At 43.2% G+C, this 22,085-nt stretch overlaps 2 protein-coding genes across 2 annotated transcripts in view; both read right to left on the bottom strand.

Annotated features, from left to right (window-relative positions):
• The window catches only part of BMPR2 (bone morphogenetic protein receptor type 2), a 239,167-nt gene that overhangs the window by 206,830 nt on the left and 10,252 nt on the right, over nucleotides 1–22,085 (bottom strand). The window lies entirely within an intron of this gene.
• LOC138645870 (uncharacterized) lies at nucleotides 3,601–5,648 on the bottom strand. Its single transcript, XM_069735373.1, has 2 exons — nucleotides 5,123–5,648; nucleotides 3,601–4,971 (listed from the first exon to the last, which is right to left on the bottom strand). The coding sequence occupies exons 1-2, from the start codon at nucleotides 5,467–5,469 to the stop codon at nucleotides 4,086–4,088; spliced, it is 1,233 nt and encodes a 410-aa protein (XP_069591474.1). The 5' UTR covers nucleotides 5,470–5,648; the 3' UTR covers nucleotides 3,601–4,085.

Here is a 22,085-nt window from a genome sequence, read left to right as displayed (position 1 = left end):
TTCTGTAATTTTTTTGTTTTTGCGGGTATGGGGGATGGTGGGAGGGGGTGGTGGTGTTTGTGGTAGGTGGCGGTGGAGGAGGTAGGGACAATGTTTTTTTTCTTGCAAACATTAATATTTTCCATTTATTCTAGGTTTCACAACGGGCCCTGGATGAACCACTGGATATAGACATGATGGTGGCATCCATTGAAGCACGGGGCCCGTTGTGGGACAGCCGTGACCCCCGGCACGCGGACCAGGGCATATTGCGGCGTCTGTGGTTAGAGGTGGCACAATCGCTGTGGGATGGCTTCGACAGCGCTTCCCCCAAGGCCAAAGCTAGTTTCCGTAAGTATTTCCAAAATGCTGCTGTGACCCATCATGCCAGGATTACACAACCGTCTGTGATGTCTTCTATTGGGATTGCACACGGTTGCGTAATCGTTTTCAATATATTATCTAAAACCTTTTTTATTTTTTATCTTTATACACAGTTAAACAATTGAGGACCAGATGGCGCTCCATGAAGGACCGCTTCAGGAGGGGCCTGAAAAAGGAGGGACAGACCCGTAGTGGTGCTGCAGCTTCAAGGACCTCGGTGTACAAGTACAAACGTATACTGCAGTTCTTGCGACCGGTCCTTGAAAGCAGAGAGTAAGTATAGTACCTATGCACACACCTAGTTTTTACAACATGCATATTCACATACTACATTCCAGCCACGTAGCTTATTGGCCAGCCATTTATTTTGGCAAGTACAAAGTATAGAAACGAAGAAAAAAAGGCAAGTTCACCGAGGCGTGAAACGTAAAAAATACATACTTTTATCCTCTTCAATCATAAGCAGAGGATGAAACATCAGCACAATACAATAGACACTATCTACGCGTTTCAGGTGACAGGGAACATCAGGCCTGAAACGCGTAGATAGTGTTTTTATTGTATTGTGCAGATGTTTCATCCTCTGATTCTGATTGAAGTGAATAAAGTATTTTGTTTTTACTTTTCACGCCTCGTTGACCTCGAATTTTTTATTCATTTCTGGTCTTCTCACACTTGACACAGCGGCTCCCTTCTGGGATTACTACAATGGTGAGCTGGACTTACTAGCAATTTCCCTGAAATCTGAAGTATACAGAACACAGAAGTAGATTGGCCATGCCCAGCCAATATTTCATAGTGGAGTAGTATAGTGGCTATCCAGGTGTATCCAAGATTTTTTATACACAAAAAAGTAAAATATAATAGATACGGCATACATTCCACTGCAAAGCAGGTTATGTTCCCATGGTTGCTCAGCTCGCAGGACCTGTGATGACGTCTCGGTCACATGACCGTGACGTCATGGCAGTTCCAACGTAAGCATAATTGTCTGGCGTTACAAACCGCAACCATGGGTGACTATTTTGAATAAATAAATGCATTTTTTTTTAATATTGATGGTGCATATGCAGTGTCAATATTAAAAATAGGTTAATATTAATGGCGGCAATGGATACCTGGCGGTAAAGTTTATTAATGACGCATGTGAAATGTGATATTTAGTATACTAATGGTTTCCTTATGTTTTCACAGAACACACAGCAGCACCCGCGAGACTGTCCGACCCTCTGGAGCGGTCCTTTGTGAAGCGCCATCTGAACTGTCGCAGCCATCCCACAGCGAGAGCAGGTCTGCACCACCACAATCTGGCGAACCGGCAGCCGGTCCATCAGATGTTCCCCTGGCCGAGGCCTCTGTTGCTCCTTCCTTCGGGTCTTCCCGACAGCGTCAGCGGGCCTCGGACAGGGCGGTCATGCCCGAATTTTTACATTTGAGCACCGTATTTCAGAATGGTTTCAAGGCGCTGTGCGATAAAATGTCCAATATCGAACGGCATCTTGAAAACATTGAAACGGATCTCTCGAGGCCGGCCAAACATTTTTTTAATGCCATTCACAACGGCATGGTTGAACATCTTACGCCGGAACTCCAGATTTCGGTCATGCAGGGCTGCAACAATGTATATGTCACTGCTCTGCAGCAGGCTCGGGTCATGCAGTCAGCGACAAATGTGCCCGCAGTACCATCGCTGGCTGCCATGACTCCGACTCCTGCTGCAGAGCACCACCACAGAGCTCCGCGTGCCGAGGGCCACTGCCACCGCCAGCACAGAACAGAGCCCCAAAGTTCAGAGCATGACAGGCCTTCAAGGGCACACAGACGGGAGGCCGACCCACACCCAGAGGGAGAGAGGAGGAAGAAAAAGAAGAAGACGACGACGACAAGCACTACGACCTTAGCTATGGCTGCTCCCAAAACTACCACCAGAACACAGCCTGGGTCGACCCGGAGCACACCAAGTACCCAGGCTGGGTCTACACGGAGTACACCCAGTACCCAGCCTGGGTCTACAAGGAGTACACCATCTACACAGCCTGGGTCGACCCGGAGCCGGAGTAGCCAGCCAAGGACAATGGTCGTCCCTCCTCCTCCCTCACCTCCTGCTTTGGCAGTCTCGCCACCATCAACTGCCTGGATTAATGTCGGCATCCCGTCTAGTGTGATAGACTATGCGGCTTCCTCCCCCTCGTCCTCCTCCTCGGTCTCCTCAACACCCCCAAAAAGTGGGGGATATCAATCCCCTTTAATAGCAGATGTAGATACCCCCTAATTACATTTTCCCATTTTTTTTTGTGTCCCTAAATAAAACTGTTATTTTTTAAAAAACAAATTAGTTTTTATTGTCTCAAATAAAGTTTGCACCAAATCACACCTTGCGCCGTATACACAAATCTTGTCTTTGTAACACCTGATGTGCAATGTCTGACAATGTGTTATCAATTTTTTTTTTCATTGTTTTATAGGGCTGTCGCTCAGTGTACTATCAGATGTTACAAACACAAACAGCATTGCTCAATATGTCAAGTTTAAAATGTACCATCACACAACGATTTCAGTATAGATAAAGTTGGTTTTTGTGTGTAACCAACGTTATCTTTTCTGAAATCGTAAAACGATTGAGCACCTGCTGTGAGATTTTTGGTGTTAGCGAATGATTTTGAATTTCTTTGGGTAACTGATGACACGCTGTCATTGTTGGATCGGCGAGTTAGACACCGATCCAGCGATGTCTTTGTTTTAAACAAGGGAATATTGGGTTACCAGCGCAGTGTTTTAAACACTCAAATAAAAAGTGAACAATACCCCACAAATATAAAAAGGTGTCAACCACGTCCCTCGCCGTCATCTTTCCGCACTGACACTGTGATTCCCGCCCGTAAAGCTGAGCACACCGTTGACTTAATAATAAACGCTGTGCTGTGCTTTAGGGCTGGCACAGTACGGGAAGCTGACGGCGATGGACGTGTCACACACCGGAATATAATGTTTTTTTGTATTTTTTAAAATTACATTTACAATGGTAAACATCGTGAGTGCGGCCATGCGCTTCATAACATTACCCAGATTACACGGGACTTGCTCTTTTTTGGTCGCTGGAGAGCTGTCTGTGTGACAGCTCTCCAGCAACCACGCGACAACTAAACAACGATCTCGGTCCAGTCGTATCACTGGTCGGTATCGTTGGATAATAGTTTTATTAATGTACCTTAAGAATATTGGTCAGGTGAGGTGGAAGCAATGTTCACAGTGTCGCCACTATTTGACTCTGGATGTATTCTAGCATCCTGAGTCCAATAGTGTTAACTCTGTAGAGTTTTGCAAACATGATCATCTCCCTCCTTGTCAAGCCAGGTTCATTATGCAAATAGTCTGCAGGATTAAAAATGGTTAACAAGGTGGGAGCCGATCATGTTATGCGTCCAAACTATGGTACACACGGCTGAAAAATTTATTTGTTTTGTCACAGTCCATTTGGGTACTGGTGCTCACATAAATTTTGTGGGACACACATTACTTTCACTAAAATTGGATTTTACAATTCTATTACTATGGAAAAACATATGGGAGATTTTTTCTGTGAAAACGGAAAGGCACAAGAACTTTATTTCAAAACACAACGCATTAGAAAATCAGGGGACATTATAACAATAACCAAACATAGGATGGTTAAATGACATGGACTCCACAGTGTTTACATGACATCATAATAACAAGATGAATTAAACCATTTGATCTTGCCATGAAACACGGCCAACATCTGAAACAAAGTATGCAGCAAATTGGTCCCTCATATGAGCAATCTCCACAGTTGTCCGCAGAGGATGATCTTGATAATCAGGCAATGGATTTGGTATGGGTTCATCGAGTTCCATGTTGACTCTCTCTTTATCAATAATAAAATTGTGGAGAACCACACACGCCTTCACCACCTCATCCACTGTCTCAATTTTCAAATTTATGGCGGATCCTAAGATACGCCATTTGGAGACCAGGATGCCAAAGGCGCACTCCACAGTTCTTCTGGCCCTGGACAGTCTATAATTAAAAATAGTTTTGGTGCGGTCCAACCCCCGACTGGAGTACGGTTTAAGTAGGTTGCCACTCATTTGAAAAGCCTCATCCCCAACCACAACAAATGGCAGGGCCGGTCCTTCGGTGTTGGGAAGAGGTCGTGGCTGGGGGAAATTAAAATTGTTCTCGTATAATCTTCGGCCCATGTCTGACTCCTTAAATGTCTGTGAATCATTTGCACGGCCAAACGCTCCAATGTCCACAGCGAGAAACCTGCAGTCCGCACCTGCAATTGCCATGAACACGGTGGAAAAGTATTTTTTATAATTAAAAAAAAGAGATCCACTTCTTGAAGGCTTGGTAATCCTAATGTGCTTCCCATCCACGGCTCCAATACAGTTAGGGAAAGAACACACTTGTTCGAATTTTTGGGCGTTGGCCTGCCATATTTCTGTTGTAGGGATGGGTAAAAATTCCTCCCGGAGGTTGTCCCACAATGCGCGGCATGTGTCGGCAATAATACCAGACAGTGTGGAGACTCCAATACGAAACTGGAAATGCAGTGATCTCAAGGTCTCTCCGGTAGCCAGGAAACTGACAAGAAGAAAAATAAATAAATATAATTAATTACATTGTTATGAAATAATTTTTCATTTTTAATTACAATCCCCCACCCCACAAAACAAAAACACGTTACTTTAAAAAATGGCAAGAACATATAAATCCTTCACATTCCATTACGTACCGTAGAGTCACCAGCAGACGTTCCTCGGGGGAAATTGCTTTACGGAGCTGCGTGTCCTGCCTGGAAATGGCTCCTTCCACCAGACGCAGCAGATATCGGAAGCTGTTTTGAGACATCCTGGTGTACTCGAAGTATTTCTCCTGGTTGTCATTTAACTCGCCAAACAGACAATGGTAGGCTCCACGACTCTCTCGGACTTCCACTATAGGGTGTAGCCAAAAACGCCGACGACTCCTTCTCCGTAGTTTGTCTCTTTTCCTCTGTTCATGACAGGCAATAGCATAAGCAATAGCAAGGGCTAATTCCAGCTCAAAATTGAGGTAGATACTCTCCATGGAACGATCCATCTTGATGCTCTATGGTTGGAAATAATCTATGCCGGGGTATATATACCACTATTACATTAATACCCACCCTCATCTACCCATTGGTGGCATTATCGATTGTCTAGACACTAGACCCACCCTCTTCTATTCATTGGTGGTGTTATCTAGTGTCTAGACACTAAATTGTGTCTAAAGATATAATCATTGTTTGACAACGCATGCGTCGTAAAACGCAGCGTTTTTTGTATAAACGCACCAAAAACGCACCAAAAACGCTGCGTTTTACGACGCATCTGTCCGACGCTTGCGTCAAAAAAGGTGCGTTTTTGCGTGCGTTTCCGATGCGTCGTGCGTTGCGTCGGCGACGCAGCGTCGCATGACGCTAATGTGAACGTAGCCTAACAGCCACAAGGTGCAAAATGTAAATAGAAAAAAACAAACAATTTTTAGCCTAAAATACATGTAACTGTAAAGCGCTGTGGAATATGTTGGCGCTATATCAATAAAGATTACTATTATGTATATAAGTAAAGAAAAAAACCTTTTATGTGTGAACTATACAGTGGGCCCATAAAATAGTTTACAGATTTACTAGGCAAAACCCATGCATTGTATGCAGCAGGAACTTTTTGCTCTGTGAAACTCCATGATGGCGAATGTTGTGCACTACAGCTGAGGGCAGCTTGCTTGCTGATATGTGCACTGTATGGCAGTAGTATTTGATCAGTGTTTTGCAATTCTGTCCTTTCCAACTAACTAAAGGGAAGGAATCAAAATACAATGAGTTGTGTTAAAGCCTTCATTGATCTCAGTCTTGCCCCATAGTGGCATCATTCACACCAAGAAAGTGTACCAGCCGCCTGCACTCAGATGCCCATTGATTGACTTCAGGCTGCTCTAAATTACTACATTCAGGCTGCAGTTGGCAGACAATTGGCAAATACCTACATTTTGGAAAAATATACTAGTTAATAGCTTTATTAGCAGTTTTTTCTTATATTGCCATTTTCTATATTATTTTTTTTCCGTTCTATAATAGATATTTAGTTGATTATTGGTTATGGTTATATCATGAAATGTTTTAGCATTGTTTGTGCACATAAAGCCAATTAATTAGATAAAAATGTATGTCTATAATACATGCTAGAAACAGTGTGATGAATTTGGATGATAGTAGCAAAATTGATTGTAGCACATTGTAAGCAACATGATGATATGAGATTTTTACCATGGCTGTATAAATCAATGTGGCCGAGTCCTCTCATCGTTCACAGCAGATTAATCCGTTTTCTGCTTGCACTTCTATTGATCATAATATTAATTTTGTCTACTGAACTTGAAAGGGCAATTCCAGAAAATACAACAAGAGCTAAGCAATAAGCAAACAAATCTATCCTGCTTCCGTGCCAAAACCTTGTCCTGCACTATAAATCTTTTCTGTATGGGACCGGCTAGTCTGGGAAGTGACCGCTGCTCTCCACGTGCCGTCACATAGTCATATATGTACATAGCAGTCACACGTTCATTTCCTATTAACCCAGAACTAGCATAAAACCTCAAACCCATAACACATCCTGACCCTGAGGGTATCTGTCCACGTTCAGGATTGCATCAGGATTTGGTCAGGATTTTTCATCAGTATTTGTAAGCCAAATCCAGGAGTGGAACAATTAGAGGAAAAGTATAATAGAAACATATGCACCACTTCTGCATTTATCACCCACTCATGGTTTTGGCTTACAAATACTGATGAAAAATCCTGACCAAATCCTGATGCAATCCTGAACGTGGACACATACCCTAAGGCACTGTTTTTCAACCAGTGTGACGCGGCACACTAGTGTGCCGCGACACATGGTCGGGTGTGCCGCGGGGAGCGGGAGTCAGCTGTTCTCTGTGCCGACTGTCAAGCTGACAGCCGGCACAGAGAAGCTGCAGCGCGCCGGCTCCCGGAGATCAATTGTACTCACAGACATCTACCAGCTGCGAGTACAATTGAGGCTCTGACCGCTGGGTCAGAGCGACGCCAGCAGCGTGATCAAGTCATGTGATCACGCTGCTGACGTCACTATCCGGCGCGCAGGAGACAGAAGACACTTGGTGGTAAGTGCTCCTGTGCTGTGGAGCTGAAGACACCGAAGATTCAGCGTGGGGTGGGTTTATGGGGAGTATGTGGGGGGATTTATTAAGTGTGTGGGGGGATTTATTAAGTATGGGGGGATTTATTCAGTGTGTGGGGGGGATTTATTCAGTGTGTGGGGGGATTTATTCAGTGTGTGGGGGAATTTATTCAGTGTGTTTGGGGGGATTTATTCAGTGTGTGGGGGGGATTTATTCAGTGTGTTTGGGGGGATTTATTAAGTGTGTGGGGGGATTTATTATGTGTGGGGGGATTTATTCAGTGTGTTTGGGGGGGATTTATTCAGTGTGTTTGGGGGGATTTATTCAGTGTGTGGGGGGGATTTATTCAGTGTGTGGGGGGGATTTATTCAGTGTGTGGGGGGATTTATTCAGTGTGTGGGGGGGATTTATTCAGTGTGTGGGGGGGATTTATTCAGTGTGTACGTGGGAGGGGGTGGAATTTATTTAGCATGTGTGGGGCAGGGTGCATTTATTCTGTGGAAGGGGATGGATTTATTCTATCGGAAGGGCAGTGGATATATTCTGTGGGGGTTAGTGGGGAGATGGGGGTGGACACAGTAGCGAGGGGAAAAATGTGTGCTGACACAGTACTGGGAGCAACGGTGATGGGATGTGTGAGGACAGTATGGGGAGTCGGGGGAATGTGTGAGGGGGGAATGTGTGAGGAGGAAATATGGAGAGAGCAAAGGGGTATGTTAGCAGGGGGGGATGTACAGGAGGAGGCTATTAGAAATGTGTGCAGACAGTATGGGGGGATGAAAGTGTGAGTGGACACATAATAGATACTGAGTAGTGTGAGGGTAACAGCCAGGAGGAGATAGTATGCCAAGTAGGAGGAGTGTAATGAAGGGGCACAGTAGAGAGACTGGGCTCTCTATGAGGGACACAGTATGAGAAGGCAGTGTGAAGTATGGAAAAGAGAGAGAGGGCAGTGTGGATGGCATGTACCATAAGAGGGACAGTGAGGGTCATATTATGTGCTGGGAATAAAGTGAGGGGCAATTATTTACTCAGGGGCTCAGCCTGGGGCAGATATTGTTATTCCGGAGCATTATAATAACACTGCTATCTTTAAGGGTGTTGTGTCGGGATGTGCTGCAGAAGACAGGAGAAGATGGAAGTCTGCAGAAACGAGCTCTGCCGGTGGATGAGAAGAGTCATCATGGCATCTGGACAAGGTGAAGATGAAAAGAAAGAGGCGACTCCACAAACAACGTCATCTATCAGGTACCTGGATGTAAATGTGTTTTTTTTGTGATACTAATTCTCATTTTTATTTGTTAGGAACATTAAAGGGGATGTCCAAGGTTGTGATGAGTCTGCAGTCATACTATGTGACTGCAGACTTCTGAATTCTCACAGTGCACACTGCTATCATAATTCTCTGATGTTGGTGATTTACATACATGTGGTCACGTGCTGACTAGACATGTGTGGCCTCATTCAATGAAAATGAATTGACTGAGGCCGGACACGTCTAGTTAGAATGTGGCCAGAAGTATCCAAATCACATACTTGTGCTGTCATGACCGTCCACTCTGGCCACCGGCAAGGGAGAATCCTGAAAGTGTGCAGTGCTTGCGCTGTGAGAATTCAGAAGCCTGCAGTCACATAGAATGACTGCAGACTTTCATCTCAAACCTGGACGCACCATTTTGTGCCATTTTGGTTGGTGGTGTGCCTCGGGATTTTTTAAGTATAAAAAGTGTGCCGCGGCTCAAAAAAGGTTGAAAATCACTGCCCTAAGGGTATGTGCACACGATGCAGATTTAGTGCAGAACTGCAGCAGATTTTTCTGCAGCAGAAACACTGCAGAACTGCACTGTGATTTACAGTACAATGTAAATCAATGTGAAAAAAAAAAGCTGTGCACATGGTGCAGAAAAATCTGCGCAGAAACGCTGCAGATTTCAAAGAAGTGCATGTCACTTCTTTTGTGCAGTTCTGCAGCATTTCTGCACCCCTCCATAATAGAAATCCATTGGTAAAAAACGCATAAAAAAACGCACAAAAAAACGCATAAAAAACTCACCTGCGGATTCTGCCAGGAGATGCAGATTTAGTGCAGATTTAATGCAGAAAATACTGCACCAAATCTGCATCGTGTGCACACAGCCTAATGCTGGAGTCACACTAGCTATTTTAAAATTGGTCCGATTTTGTTACTGCAAAGTCAGACAAGTGGCATGCATCTTTCATGCAAGTACAATCCGATTTTTCACACCTAGCATCTCATTTACATCTGAATGCAGTGCGATTGCTATCAGACTGCAATGCAATTTTAATGTGAGCTTTATACATATATTCTTCAAAACACACACATATACAGTATATATACAGGTCCTTCTCAAAAAATTAGCATATAGTGTTAAATTTCATTATTTACCATAATGTAATTATTACAATTAAACTTTCATATATTATAGATTCATTATCCACCAACTGAAATTTGTCAGGTCTTTTATTGTTTTAATACTGATGATTTTGGCATACAACTCCTGATAACCCAAAAAACCTGTCTCAATAAATTAGCATATTTCACCCATCCAATCAAATAAAAGTGTTTTTTAATAACAAACAAAAAAACCATCAAATAATAATGTTCAGTTATGCACTCAATACTTGGTCGGGAATCCTTTGGCAGAAATGACTGCTTCAATGCGGCGTGGCATGGAGGCAATCAGCCTGTGACACTGCTGAGATGTTATGGAGGCCCAGGATGCTTCAATAGCTATTAAGCTCATCCAGAGTGTTGGGTCTTGCGTCTCTCAACTTTCTCTTCACAATATCCCACAGATTCTCTATGGGGTTCAGGTCAGGAGAGTTGGCAGGCCAATTGAGCACAGTAATACCATGGTCAGTAAACCATTTACCAGTGGTTTTGGCACTGTGAGCAGGTGCCAGGTCGTGCTGAAAAATGAAATCTTCATCTCCATAAAGCATTTCAGCCGATGGAAGCATGAAGTGCTCCAAAATCTCCTGATAGCTAGCTGCATTGATCCTGCCCTTGATGAAACACAGTGGACCAACACCAGCAGCTGACATGGCACCCCACACCATCACTGACTGTGGGTACTTGACACTGGACTTCAGGCATTTTGGCATTTCCTTCTCCCCAGTCTTCCTCCAGACTCTGGCACCTTGATTTCCGAATGACATGCAAAATTTGCTTTCATCAGAAAAAAGTACTTGGGACCACTTAGCAACAGTCCAGTGCTGCTTCTCTGTAGCCCAAGTCAGGCGCCTCTGCCGCTGTTTATGGTTCAAAAGTGGCTTTACCTGGGGAATGCGGCACCTGTAGCCCATTTCCTGCACACGCCTGCTTCCTCAGGTTCCCCAAGGTCTGGAATCGGTCCTTCTCCACAATCTTCCTCAGGGTCCGGTCTCCTCTTCTCGTTGTACAGCGTTTTCTGCCACATTGTTTCCTTCCAACAGACTTACCATTGAGGTGCCTTGATACAGCACTCTGGGAACAGCCTATTTGTTGAGAAATTTCTTTCTGGGTCTTACCCCCTTGCTTGAGGGTGTCAATGATGGCCTTCTTGACATCTGTCAGGTCGCTAGTCTTACCCATGATGGGGGTTTTGAGTAATGAACCAGGCAGGGAGTTTATAAAAGCCTCAGGTATCTTTTGCATGTGTTTAGAGTTAATTAGTTGATTCAGAAGATTAGGGTAATAGGTTGTTTAGAGAACCTTTTCTTGATATGCTAATTTATTGAGACAGGTTTTTTGGGTTATCAGGAGTTGTATGCCAAAATCATCAGTATTAAAACAATAAAAGACCTGACAAATTTCAGTTGGTGGATAATGAATCTATAATATATGAAAGTTTAATTGTAATCATTACATTATGGTAAATAATGAAATTTAACACTATATGCTAATTTTTTGAGAAGGACCTGTATATATATACCTCTACCTTGTGCCAGTCATTACACTGGCTACCCATCCACTCCAGAATCCAGTACAAAACTACTACCCTCATCCACAAAGCACTCCATGGCTCAGCACCACCCTACATCTCCTCCCTGGTATCAGTCTACCACCCTACCCGTGCCCTCCGCTCCGCTAATGACCTCAGGTTAGCATCCTCAATAATCAGAACCTCCCACTCCCGTCTCCAAGACTTTACACGTGCTGCGCCGATTCTTTGGAATGCACTACCTAGGTTAATACGATTAATCCCCAATCCCCACAGTTTTAAGCGTGCCCTAAAAACTCATTTGTTCAGACTGGCCTACCGCCTCAATGCATTAACCTAACGATCCCTGTGTGGCCTATTTATAATAAAAAAAAAAAAAGGTTCCTCGCATCATGTTCTCATACACTTTATGCAGTATTAGCCCTCTGTGTCTGTACTGCTACATACTTAGGCAGGTAACTGGTTCATGCAGCTTTACATGAACACCTGAGCCTTACACTATAGCTGGTCCGAATAACTAAAGCAATTGTTACCATCCACCTCTCGTGTCGCCCCTTTTCCCCATAGTTTGTAAGCTTGCGAGCAGGGCCCTCACTCCTCTTGGTATCTGTTTTGAACTGTATTTCTGTTATGCTGTAATGTCTATTGTCTGTACAAGTCCCCTCTATAATTTGTAAAGCGCTGCGGAATATGTTGGCGCTATATAAATAAAAATTATTATTATTATTAATATATATATATATATATATATATATATATATATATATATATATATATATATATATATATATATATATATATATATATATATATAATGAAAAGCCGGCAATTTATCTGCAGTATACAGCAAAATCACAGCGTGACAGAACAGATGGATTACATACATTATATACACATGGAATAGGTAGATAGATATACAGATGTCAGTGACATATACAATTAGTACAGTGTGTGTGGAGCTTACTGTTAAAAGTCTATTTTTCTAAAAAAAAAAAAAAAAAAAATTGGCGTGTGCTTCCGCGTAATTTTCTGAACCAGCAGAGAGAAAGCCAACGGCTGGGGGCAGATGTTTATAGCCTGGGAAGGGGTAATACCGATGGAGCTTCCCAGGCTATTAATATCAGCTCACAACTGTTTACTTAACCTTTACTGGTTATTAGTATGGGGACCCCCCCCAAAAAAAAAAAATGACATAGGGTCCCCCTAGAATTAATAGCCAACAAAGACTATGCAGGCAGCTGCAGGCTGATATTAATAGCTTAAGAAGGGGTCATGGATATTGCCCCCCAGACTAAAATTATCAGCTCTCAGCCGCCTCAGAATAAGCACAGCTATAAAACATGCCAATTCTGGCACTCAAATACCTTTGTATTGTCAGATGACATCAAGTCCAGAGGTTAGTAATGGGAGGCGTCTATTAGATTCCCCCATTACTAATCCCATAGCCATATTGTATAAAAATACACACACCCAGAATAATTTTTTGACATTTTCCCACGGCACTCGCGTTGACGTCAGTTAGGTGAAGGGAGTTCATTGGCCGTCAACTACCAGGACCTTTCTGACGGCACCGCGAGCATGAGAACTTTCTCACGCTCACGGTGACATCAGACAAGTTATAGGAGTTCACCGAGAGATAATGAGCAGTAGCAGACGTTGCTCAGTGTCTCTGCTGAATAGCATGCTGTATGGTCGCATCATGCAACCATGCAGCCTGCCATCTAGATGTAGCAGAGCTAGACCCATTGTGGGACAAATAGATTATTATTATCTTCCCAACGGACAGGTGAGGAATATTGTTGTTTGTTATGTTAATTCTCTTACAGGGGACAATGGCTTCACTGGAATGGGCGATGCTGTAAGTATGGTTTAATTTAGATTGATTAAAAGAGTCTGCATCATTCTTTCAATTAAAGACCTTTATTCTGTGTGTTTTTATACAATATTACTATGGGGTTAGTAATGGGGCGTCTTAATAGAAGTGTGCACCTCTTAATTCAGCAGTGTGTACTGGCATAGTGTCCCTTTAAGTTGTGTTAGACCCAGCCAGAAGCCACCTGTTTTATCAGATTTAGCTTTAGGGTACCGTCACACAGTGCCATTTCGATCGCTACGACGGTACGATTCGTGACGTTCCAGCGATATCCATACGATATCGCTGTGTCTGACACGAAGCAGCGATCAGGGATCCTGCTGCGAATCGTACGTCATAGCAGATCGTTTGGAACTTTCTTTCGTCGCTGGATCTCCCGCTGTCATCGCTGGATCGGTGTGTGTGACACCGATCCAGCGATGCGTTCGCTTGTAACCAGGGTAAACATCGGGTTACTAAGCGCAGGGCCGCGCTTAGTAACCCAATGTTTACCCTGGTTACCAGCGTAAAAAAAAACAAACAGCACATACTTACATTCCGGTGTCTGTCCCTTGCCGTCTGCTTCCCGCACTCACTGACTGCCGGCCGTAAAGTGAAAGCAGAGCACAGCGGTGACATCACCGCTGTGCTGTGCTTTCACTTTACGGCCGGCAGTCACTGAGTGCGGGAAGCAGACGGCAAGGGACGGACACCGGAATGTAAGTATGTGCTGTTTGGTTTTTTTTACGCTGGTAACCAGGGTAAACATCGGGTTACTAAGCGCGGTCCTGCGCTTAGTAACCCGATGTTTACCCTGGTTACCCGGGGACCTCGGCATCGTTGGTCGCTGGAGAGCTGTCTGTGTGACAGCTCCCCAGCGACCACACTACGATTTACCTACGATCACGGCCAGGTCGTATCGCTGGTCGTGATCGTAGGTAAATCGTATAGTGTGACGGTACCCTTACAGAGGACTTGTCACCAGATAAAAAGTGGCCTGTTTTGCTTTTATTTTATGCTCATTTCTCTCTTGATATTCTGTGTTTTTTATATGGACCTTTTGATCTAGTGCTATTTTTATGGCCTTTATAAGTGGGCATGGCTCACAAGTAATGATGCAGAGTATTCTAAAGAAAGTCCATAAAAATTAGCACTAAGTAAATAAGCATGTATCTCTCACACTGTATGGCGGTTTAAAAAAAAAAAAAAAGAATAATCAGGGGAGCAGCGTGAAGAGACTAAGACCAATAACTGACACATTTGACTATTTCTTCACACATGGAAGATTTGTTGCAGAAACATCTGAAAATAAGTTTCTTTCATCTGCATGTGGTTGTTTTGGCGCCAAGCACAAAGATTTCTGCAGGTCTTATAGGAGGTAGTTTAATTACGATCCTGTTGCATCTTGTTTTAGATGTTTTGTTCTAATTCCGAAAAAAAAAATCTTTTCAATAAATGCAAAAACCCAGGATGAACCCATCCTAAGTGATACATTTGGCCACACCTGTCTGTGTATTTGAATACTCTCAATTGGAAAGGATCCAGTTCCTCTGCCCAAACAGTCTACTTCTCTATCACATTCCTCTGTGTTCGCCAGCCTTACACACACTGTGCGTATTTGCCAACATGGTTCAGTAACATTACTGTTATAGTTACAACGTATTACCATTTCCCAGTCTCTGATCGGGATTTACAAAATACTTAGGTCTTACATGATCTCAGATCTTATTTTGTACCCAAAAGTTTATCAGACGTCTTACATCAGAAACTGCCACTACTTGAAAGGCTGGAAATTATTTAAATTTTTGTAAAAAAATTTTCAATTTGTCCCTCCAGTCTTCATGTGCCACAGGGATGTAAAATCTATACGGGGTCCATATCTAACAAATCTAACAGTATGCCATATAGGATCTATATACGGTCGGTTGTAAAATGGTGATTTGTATAGTGAATAATTTTTCAGGGGGAAGAATATATTAAAGTTTTTAAATAAAGTGATTTGCTGACGGTGGGGGACGTGACAGACATCGGAATGTGAGTATATAGTGTTTTTGTTTTTTACTTTTACAATGGTAACCAGGATAAATATCTGGTTACTAAGCGCGGCCCTGCACTTAGTAACCCGACATTTACCCTGGTTACCCGGGGACTTCGGCATCGTTGAAGACAGTTTCAACGATGCCGAAGTTGTTCCCCTGATCGTTGGTCGCTGGAGAGATCTGTCTGTGTGACAGCTCCCCAGCGACCACACAACGACTTACCAACGATCATGGCCAGGTCGTATCGCTGGTCGTGATCGTTGGTAAGTCGTTTAGTGTAACGGTACCTTTAGTCTTATCTCGGTCTCCTTGTCTGTGGCTTCCTTCCCTGCTGTGTCTTTCCTCGTGTTCTCAGTCTGCTTACACTCCGCACTCTTGCAGCTCTGCCTACTCTGTACCTTTGTGGCTTTACCTATTCTCTGGACTCCTTCGGTTCTGCTCCTTTCTACTCTGCTTGTCTTCTGCTGCTGCAGAAACCTCTCGCTGCAGCTCCTCTCCGTATTCCTTGCGGTTCTGCTCTGCTTAACTTTTGTTGCTACACTATCTCTTGCTGCTCTACCACTCCTATCTGCAGCCTTGCGGTTTTCTTCCTGTGTGAACAGGTCCCAACCTGTTCCTTCATACCTCATTCCTTTCTGCTTGTTTCCTATCCTGCACCACCTGTGTGAACAGGTCCCTACCTGTTTCCCCATACTACATATCAGTTCCTGCACCTCCAGTGTGAACAGGTCCCTACCTGTTCCTCCAAACTACATATCCGTACCTGCACCTCTAGTGTGAACAGGCCCCTACCTGTTCCTTCATATACCACATCAACCAGTCCTGTGTTCTCTGCCGTGCCTTCCAATCCTGTGTTCCTGCCAGTTCTGCCGTGCCTTCCAGTCCTGTGTTTCCTGCCGTCCTAGCCAGCCGTGTTCTCTGCCGTGTCTCTGCCAGCCCTGTGTTCTCTGCCGTGTCTCTGCCAGCCCTGTGTTCTCTGCAGTGCCTTCCAATCCTGTGTTCCTGCCAGTTCTGCCATGCCTTCCAGTCCCGTTTCCTGCCGTCCTAGCCAGCCCTGTGTTCTCTGCCGTGTCTCTGCCAACCCTGTGTTCTCTGCCGTGTCTCTGCCAGCCCTGTGTCTCTGCCGTGCCAGCCTACTCGTCTGAGTTCCAGCCGTGCTCTTCTGCCAGTCCTGCCTGATGCCCGCACTAATTCTGGTGTTCCTGTCTCCCAAGTGGGATCAGCAGCCACAGCCAGACACCACCCTGGAGTAGCACCTGGCAGCTGCCTGCTGCACAAGCCTGTCCTCACCATCAGAGGCTCCAGTGAAAACCCAGGCAGATGTCATAGTCACGCCTCTTCCAGGGTAGTCTGGTTTGTGGCTCAGTGGGGCCACAAACCCCCGAGCTCATGCCCACCAGTCAGGGCGTGAGCGTGACAATAGATATAATGATACCTGGCTAATTGACATGTTTCTTTTTCTTTTTTTTCATCATTTCTAAGTTCCTATTTTTTTTATTATTTACTTTATTACAGCGTCAGTTTCCTCATACAATCATGTTAGGATATTTATCACATTTTTTTTCCCATGATTTATAAAATTTAATATGTTCTTATCTTATTCATTCCATTGCCACTTTCCCTATATCCTTATTTATTTCTTAGGCCGGGATCACACATGCGAGAAATACGTCCGAGTCTCGCATGTTAATACTCGGCACTGCTTCCTGCACTCTGGAGCGGAGTGGGCGGCCGCATAGCAATACATGCAGTCGCACGCTCTGCTCCTGAGTGCAGGCGGCAGGGCCAGGTATTAACATGCGAGACTCGGCTGTATTTCTCGCATGTGTGATCCCGGCCTTATTGTCTTCAGCCTTATTGTCTTCATTTTTTGCCTCGATTTATGGCCCCACTATTTGTCTCCAACTTTTTAGCCTCTTGGCCCTACATATTTCATTTTGGTGTCTTGAAAACAGTGCTGCATGTGCTTATGCGATAAGTAACAGTGAATTTGGTAATGCTGCCTGTGGCATGGTGCAGGTGAATTTGCTGGGGCACATTCTACATCTGTGTCTGGATTTTCATTTGTGATTCAGATGAGAGGTCAGTCATTTTATTGCCTCAATCTGATTAGAAAGTTCTCCTCTTGAGGGTTGAAGCCTTCAGATGATGAAAGCACACCAAAACATGCATCTATAGCTTTTAGGTTTCTTTTTTCCTATATTTGTTTCCTACCACATTATCCATTTTGTCTGATCTTTTAAAACAGTTGTATCTTATGTATGATCAGTAAAGTTTCTGGTATTTGTGTAGTTGCTGCTGTTCTGTTTACCTGGTGTCAATTTATTTTTTTAATAGGGGATTATTGAAGGTAATAGTAGCTGCGCAACCTCTAAACAGTATACCAGTTTGAGCTGATGACATCTGATTGTTGGGGGTATTGGGACCTCACTAATCTGATACTGATCTCTATCCTATGGATTGGCCATAAATATCAAAGTAGTGACCACCCCCTTTAACTCTGTTTAGTCCAATGCTACAGTCATACTAGATGCCTTCTTTACCCTTTTTGCAGTTCATCTAAATATTGCTTTAAACTGCTGCTTCCTTTAATAGTATATTGGAGGAAACAGCCGGCTAAACCCACCTCCAGAGACTGTAGTGATGTTTAAAGTAGCTTCTCCATTCTCATAATTTCCGATACTCCTATACAAGTGAAATAAAAAGTCATGCATTAGCGGCCACATCTCCATATCTGGTGGAATGAGACCTAACCCCCATACAGTAAACAGATGCAGGACCTCCATCTACAAGACAAATATGGCATGATTGATTCTTTCTATTTAGTAGTGTCCGACCCTTGGATACTGCCGTGTCATTCTTGAAGGCATCCAGCCAATGGCCCTTTGGTCTCTTCTGTTTCCTTTTACCACTGATCATTCAGAGTAGCATCTTTTCTAGTAAATTTGCCTTCAACACAAATTCAAATAGGTCAGTTTTTATCTGGTGGTCTTGTCTTCCATGGAAAAGAGTTTACATAATCAAGAACATTGTCGTTGGTGATCCTAGATGTCCATGGGATTCGTGAAAATCTTCTCTGACACCACAACTCAAAGGCATCAATTCTTTGTTTTTGTGAGTTTCCACATCTCATAGGTATGTCACAATTGGGAACACAAGTGCGGTGATCAGTATTTGACGGTGACAAAGACATCTTAGCACTTCCATATTTGTTCCATGCTCACCATAATGCACGTCCCAGTGCTAATCGATGCTTGATCTCTGCTGTCAAACGACCAATGTGATCAATTAAGGATTCAACAAAACTAAAATATTGACTATGTCTATTTCTTCGTTGTTGACCTGATGTAGACTTCCTCGCTTCATGGTAGTCATGATTTTGGTCTTCTTGATGTTCAGGTAAAGACCCATTTTCTCGTTTTTCTTCTTTCAACTTCAGGATCAGCTTCTTCAGCTCATTCTTATGCTCTGACAGCAGGGTTGTATCATCTGCATCTCTCAAATTGCTGACGGTTCCTCCACCTATTTTCACCACAACATACAAAGCATCATCTAAGTCCTCTTGATTACTTCTGCATAGAGGTTGAAAAGAAAATGAGAGAGGATGTATTCTTGTCTCATGGTTTTTTTGAACTTTAGCCATATCCTACGCATATGCCATAAATGTCCGAGACTGGAATAAACCTTAAATACCAACCTATACAGTTATCTTTACAAAGCAGGCAAGCAGGGGCCAGTGATGTCATTCACCTGGGTTTCCCTGCCCACTTAATACTACAGTGCCATAGACAAGAGGATCGAATGCTTTACAAATGTATTGACTTGAAATTAATGGAATAGACAAATCTACAAATCTGATATTGTGTTGGGTGCTTTAGAAAGATTAAATTAACAGACGAACAATGCTCTATAAATCCAATATTGCTTTACTAAAACTGCGCTTGCAGAACCAGTTCAGGTAGAGTAAAACGATGACACTATGATAAAACAAAGCTGTACTGAACTTTGTTTGAACATGCTATATCTACAAAAAAGAGGTTAAAGCAAAATACAAAAGTATATTGTTACGAGTATAAATGACTGAACATAAAAGCATTAATGAAGATTTTATTCTGGGATATCTATTGCCCTTTTCACTACATGCGTATATCAAAATGAAAACAATTGAAGTGCCACAAAGAGTACTTAGTGGCAATAAAGCAAAGTTCCTGAAGGCAGCCGTTGCTTTCTTTATTTATATTTCATTGTATTAATGGCATTATTGGAACTTGATGTGAAGTTATTGTAGAATTGTGGTACATGGAATGGACTGTGGAGACCACTTGGGGATATTGGGAAGAGAGTTAACCCCTTAGTGACCGAGCCAAATTTTTGAAATCTGACCAGTGTCACTTTATGTGATAATAACTCTGCAACGCTTCAACAAATCCCAGTGATTTTGAGATTGTTTTTTCGTGACACATTATACTTTATGATAATGGTAAATTTAGTTCAACATTTTTTGTGTTTATTTATAAAAAATATAAAAAATTTGAGAAAAATGTTAAAAAATTAGCAATTTTCTAAATTTGAATGATTATCCCTTTAATCCAGATAGTCATACAACAGCAAACCATTAATAAATAACATTTCCCACATGTTGGCTTTACATCAGCACCATTTGTAAATAGTTATTTTATTTTGTTAGCATTTTAGGAGGTTTAAAAATGTAGCAGCAATTTTTCATTTTTTCAAAGAAATTTACCACATTTATTTTTTTAGGGACTTATCCATGTTTGAAGTGACTTTAGGGGTCCCATATATTGGGAAACCCCCAAACGTGATACCATTTTAAAAACAGCACCCCTAAACATATTGAAAACTGCTGTCAGGTAGTTTATTAACCCATCAGGTGCTTTACAGGAATTAATGCAAAGTGACATGACAGAAATGAAAATGTGTATTTTTACCACCTAAATGTTGCTAACTTCTAAACAGATTACTATAGCCGTCAGACTCTAAGGCCACTATTTGGCCATGAATTGCCATCGCAAACATCAGGACAACAAAATCATGATCTGAGGGCACCAATCGGGATAAAGAAGAAGCCCCCACACTCTGTTAACCATTTATAATGATGTAGTCACTATTGACAGCAGCATCTAAGGGGTTAAACAGATTTAGAAGGTGCAAATACTGATCGTGGCTGATACAGCAAGTTGTCAGCTATAGTGTACAACCAACAGATGCTGGATTGTCATCTGTATGGGGAGGCTATTCTCTTATATGTCAGGTCAGTTAAAAGGCGTATTGGCGGTCATTAAGGGGTTAAATTATAAAAAGTAACCTGGATTTTCAGAAGAAGTTGATAGAGGGTAACATTTTGTGGCCAAAATTTTTATAATAGATACATAGTATGCCTAAATTATATTTGTGGACGGTAGGTGTTAAGCAGAAATTGTGCCAAAATAGCATGTATTTGACTATCAATGCCCCAATGTCACTTAATAAAATTGTGACCTCTGACTGGTTGGCTATACCCATAAAGGTACCTTCAAACTGAGCAACTTTAGAACGAGAACGACAGCGATCCTTGACGTTGCAGCGTCCTGGATAGCGATCTCGTGGTGTTTGACACGCAGCAGCAATCAGGATCCTGCTGTGACATCGCTGGTCGGAGCTAGAAGTCCAGAACTTTATTTGGTCGTCAGGTCAGCGTGATTCATCATGTTTTGCAGGCGTTGTTGCTTTTGCTGTCATGTTTTTTCATGGAGCCATCAACCAGCGAGAACAATAAGTACGTCACTGGATCGCTCCTGCATCGTTCGGCTGTTGCCGTGTTTGACGTCTCCCAGCGACCTAAACAGCGACGCTGCAGCAATCGGCTCATTGTCTATATCGCTGCAGCGTCACTTAGTGTAACGGTACCTCTAAGGTACCGTTACACTAAACGACTTACCAACGATCACGACCAGCGATACGACCTGGCCGTGATCGTTGGTAAGTCGTTGTGTGGTCGCTGGAGAGCTGTCCCACAGCAACGTCACCGCTGTGCTCTGCTTTACGGCCGGCGCTGACAGTCAGTGCAGGGAAGCTGACGGTGGGGGACGTGACAGACATCGGAATGTAAGTATGTAGTGTTTTTTTTTACTTTTACAATGGTAACCAGGGTAAATATCGAGTTACTAAGCGTGGCCCTGCGCTTAGTAACCCGATATTTACCCTGGTTACAAGTGAACACATCGCTGGATCGGCGTCACACACGCCGATCCAGCGATGACAGCGGGTGATCAGCGACCAAAAAAAGGCCCTGATCATTTCCCAATGACCCAACGATCTCCCAGCAGGAGCCTGATCGTTGGTCGCTGTCACACATAATGAGATCGTTAGCGGGATCGTTGCTACGTCACAAAAAGCGTGACGTTGCAACGATATCGTTAACGAAATCGTTACGTGTGAAGGTACCTTTATACTGCATGACATAACCAGTCAAGGGACAGTTGGGAGACCCCCATAAATATTAGATGGTCAGCCAATCCCACCACAATGATAAACTTTCATCTGTGTATTTCATGACTGTTCTGTGGCAGCTGTGGGCCATCGGTTCAATAATTGATGCATATTCATCATTGACCAAATTTGTGCTTAGCTTGGCAGGGCAGGTCTAGAGCTATACAGGAATCCAGAGAAGCTGAGGCACCA

This window comes from Ranitomeya imitator, chromosome 7 (genome assembly GCF_032444005.1).
Source record: "Ranitomeya imitator isolate aRanImi1 chromosome 7, aRanImi1.pri, whole genome shotgun sequence".
In the NCBI taxonomy this organism is placed as follows: Eukaryota; Metazoa; Chordata; class Amphibia; order Anura; family Dendrobatidae; genus Ranitomeya; species Ranitomeya imitator.
Note: the sequence above shows the minus strand (reverse complement) of the source record. Positions and strands in the feature narration are given on the sequence as shown.

Bases quoted from the DNA above. Each gene is read 5' to 3' on its own strand.
- LOC138645870 (XM_069735373.1), bottom strand. From the start codon at position 5,469: ATGGATCGTTCCATGGAGAGTATCTACCTCAATTTTGAGCTGGAATTA. The intron at 4,972-5,122 runs GTACGTAATGGA...TCTTCTTGTCAG, and splicing joins CGTCTGCTGGTGACTCTACG to TTTCCTGGCTACCGGAGAGA.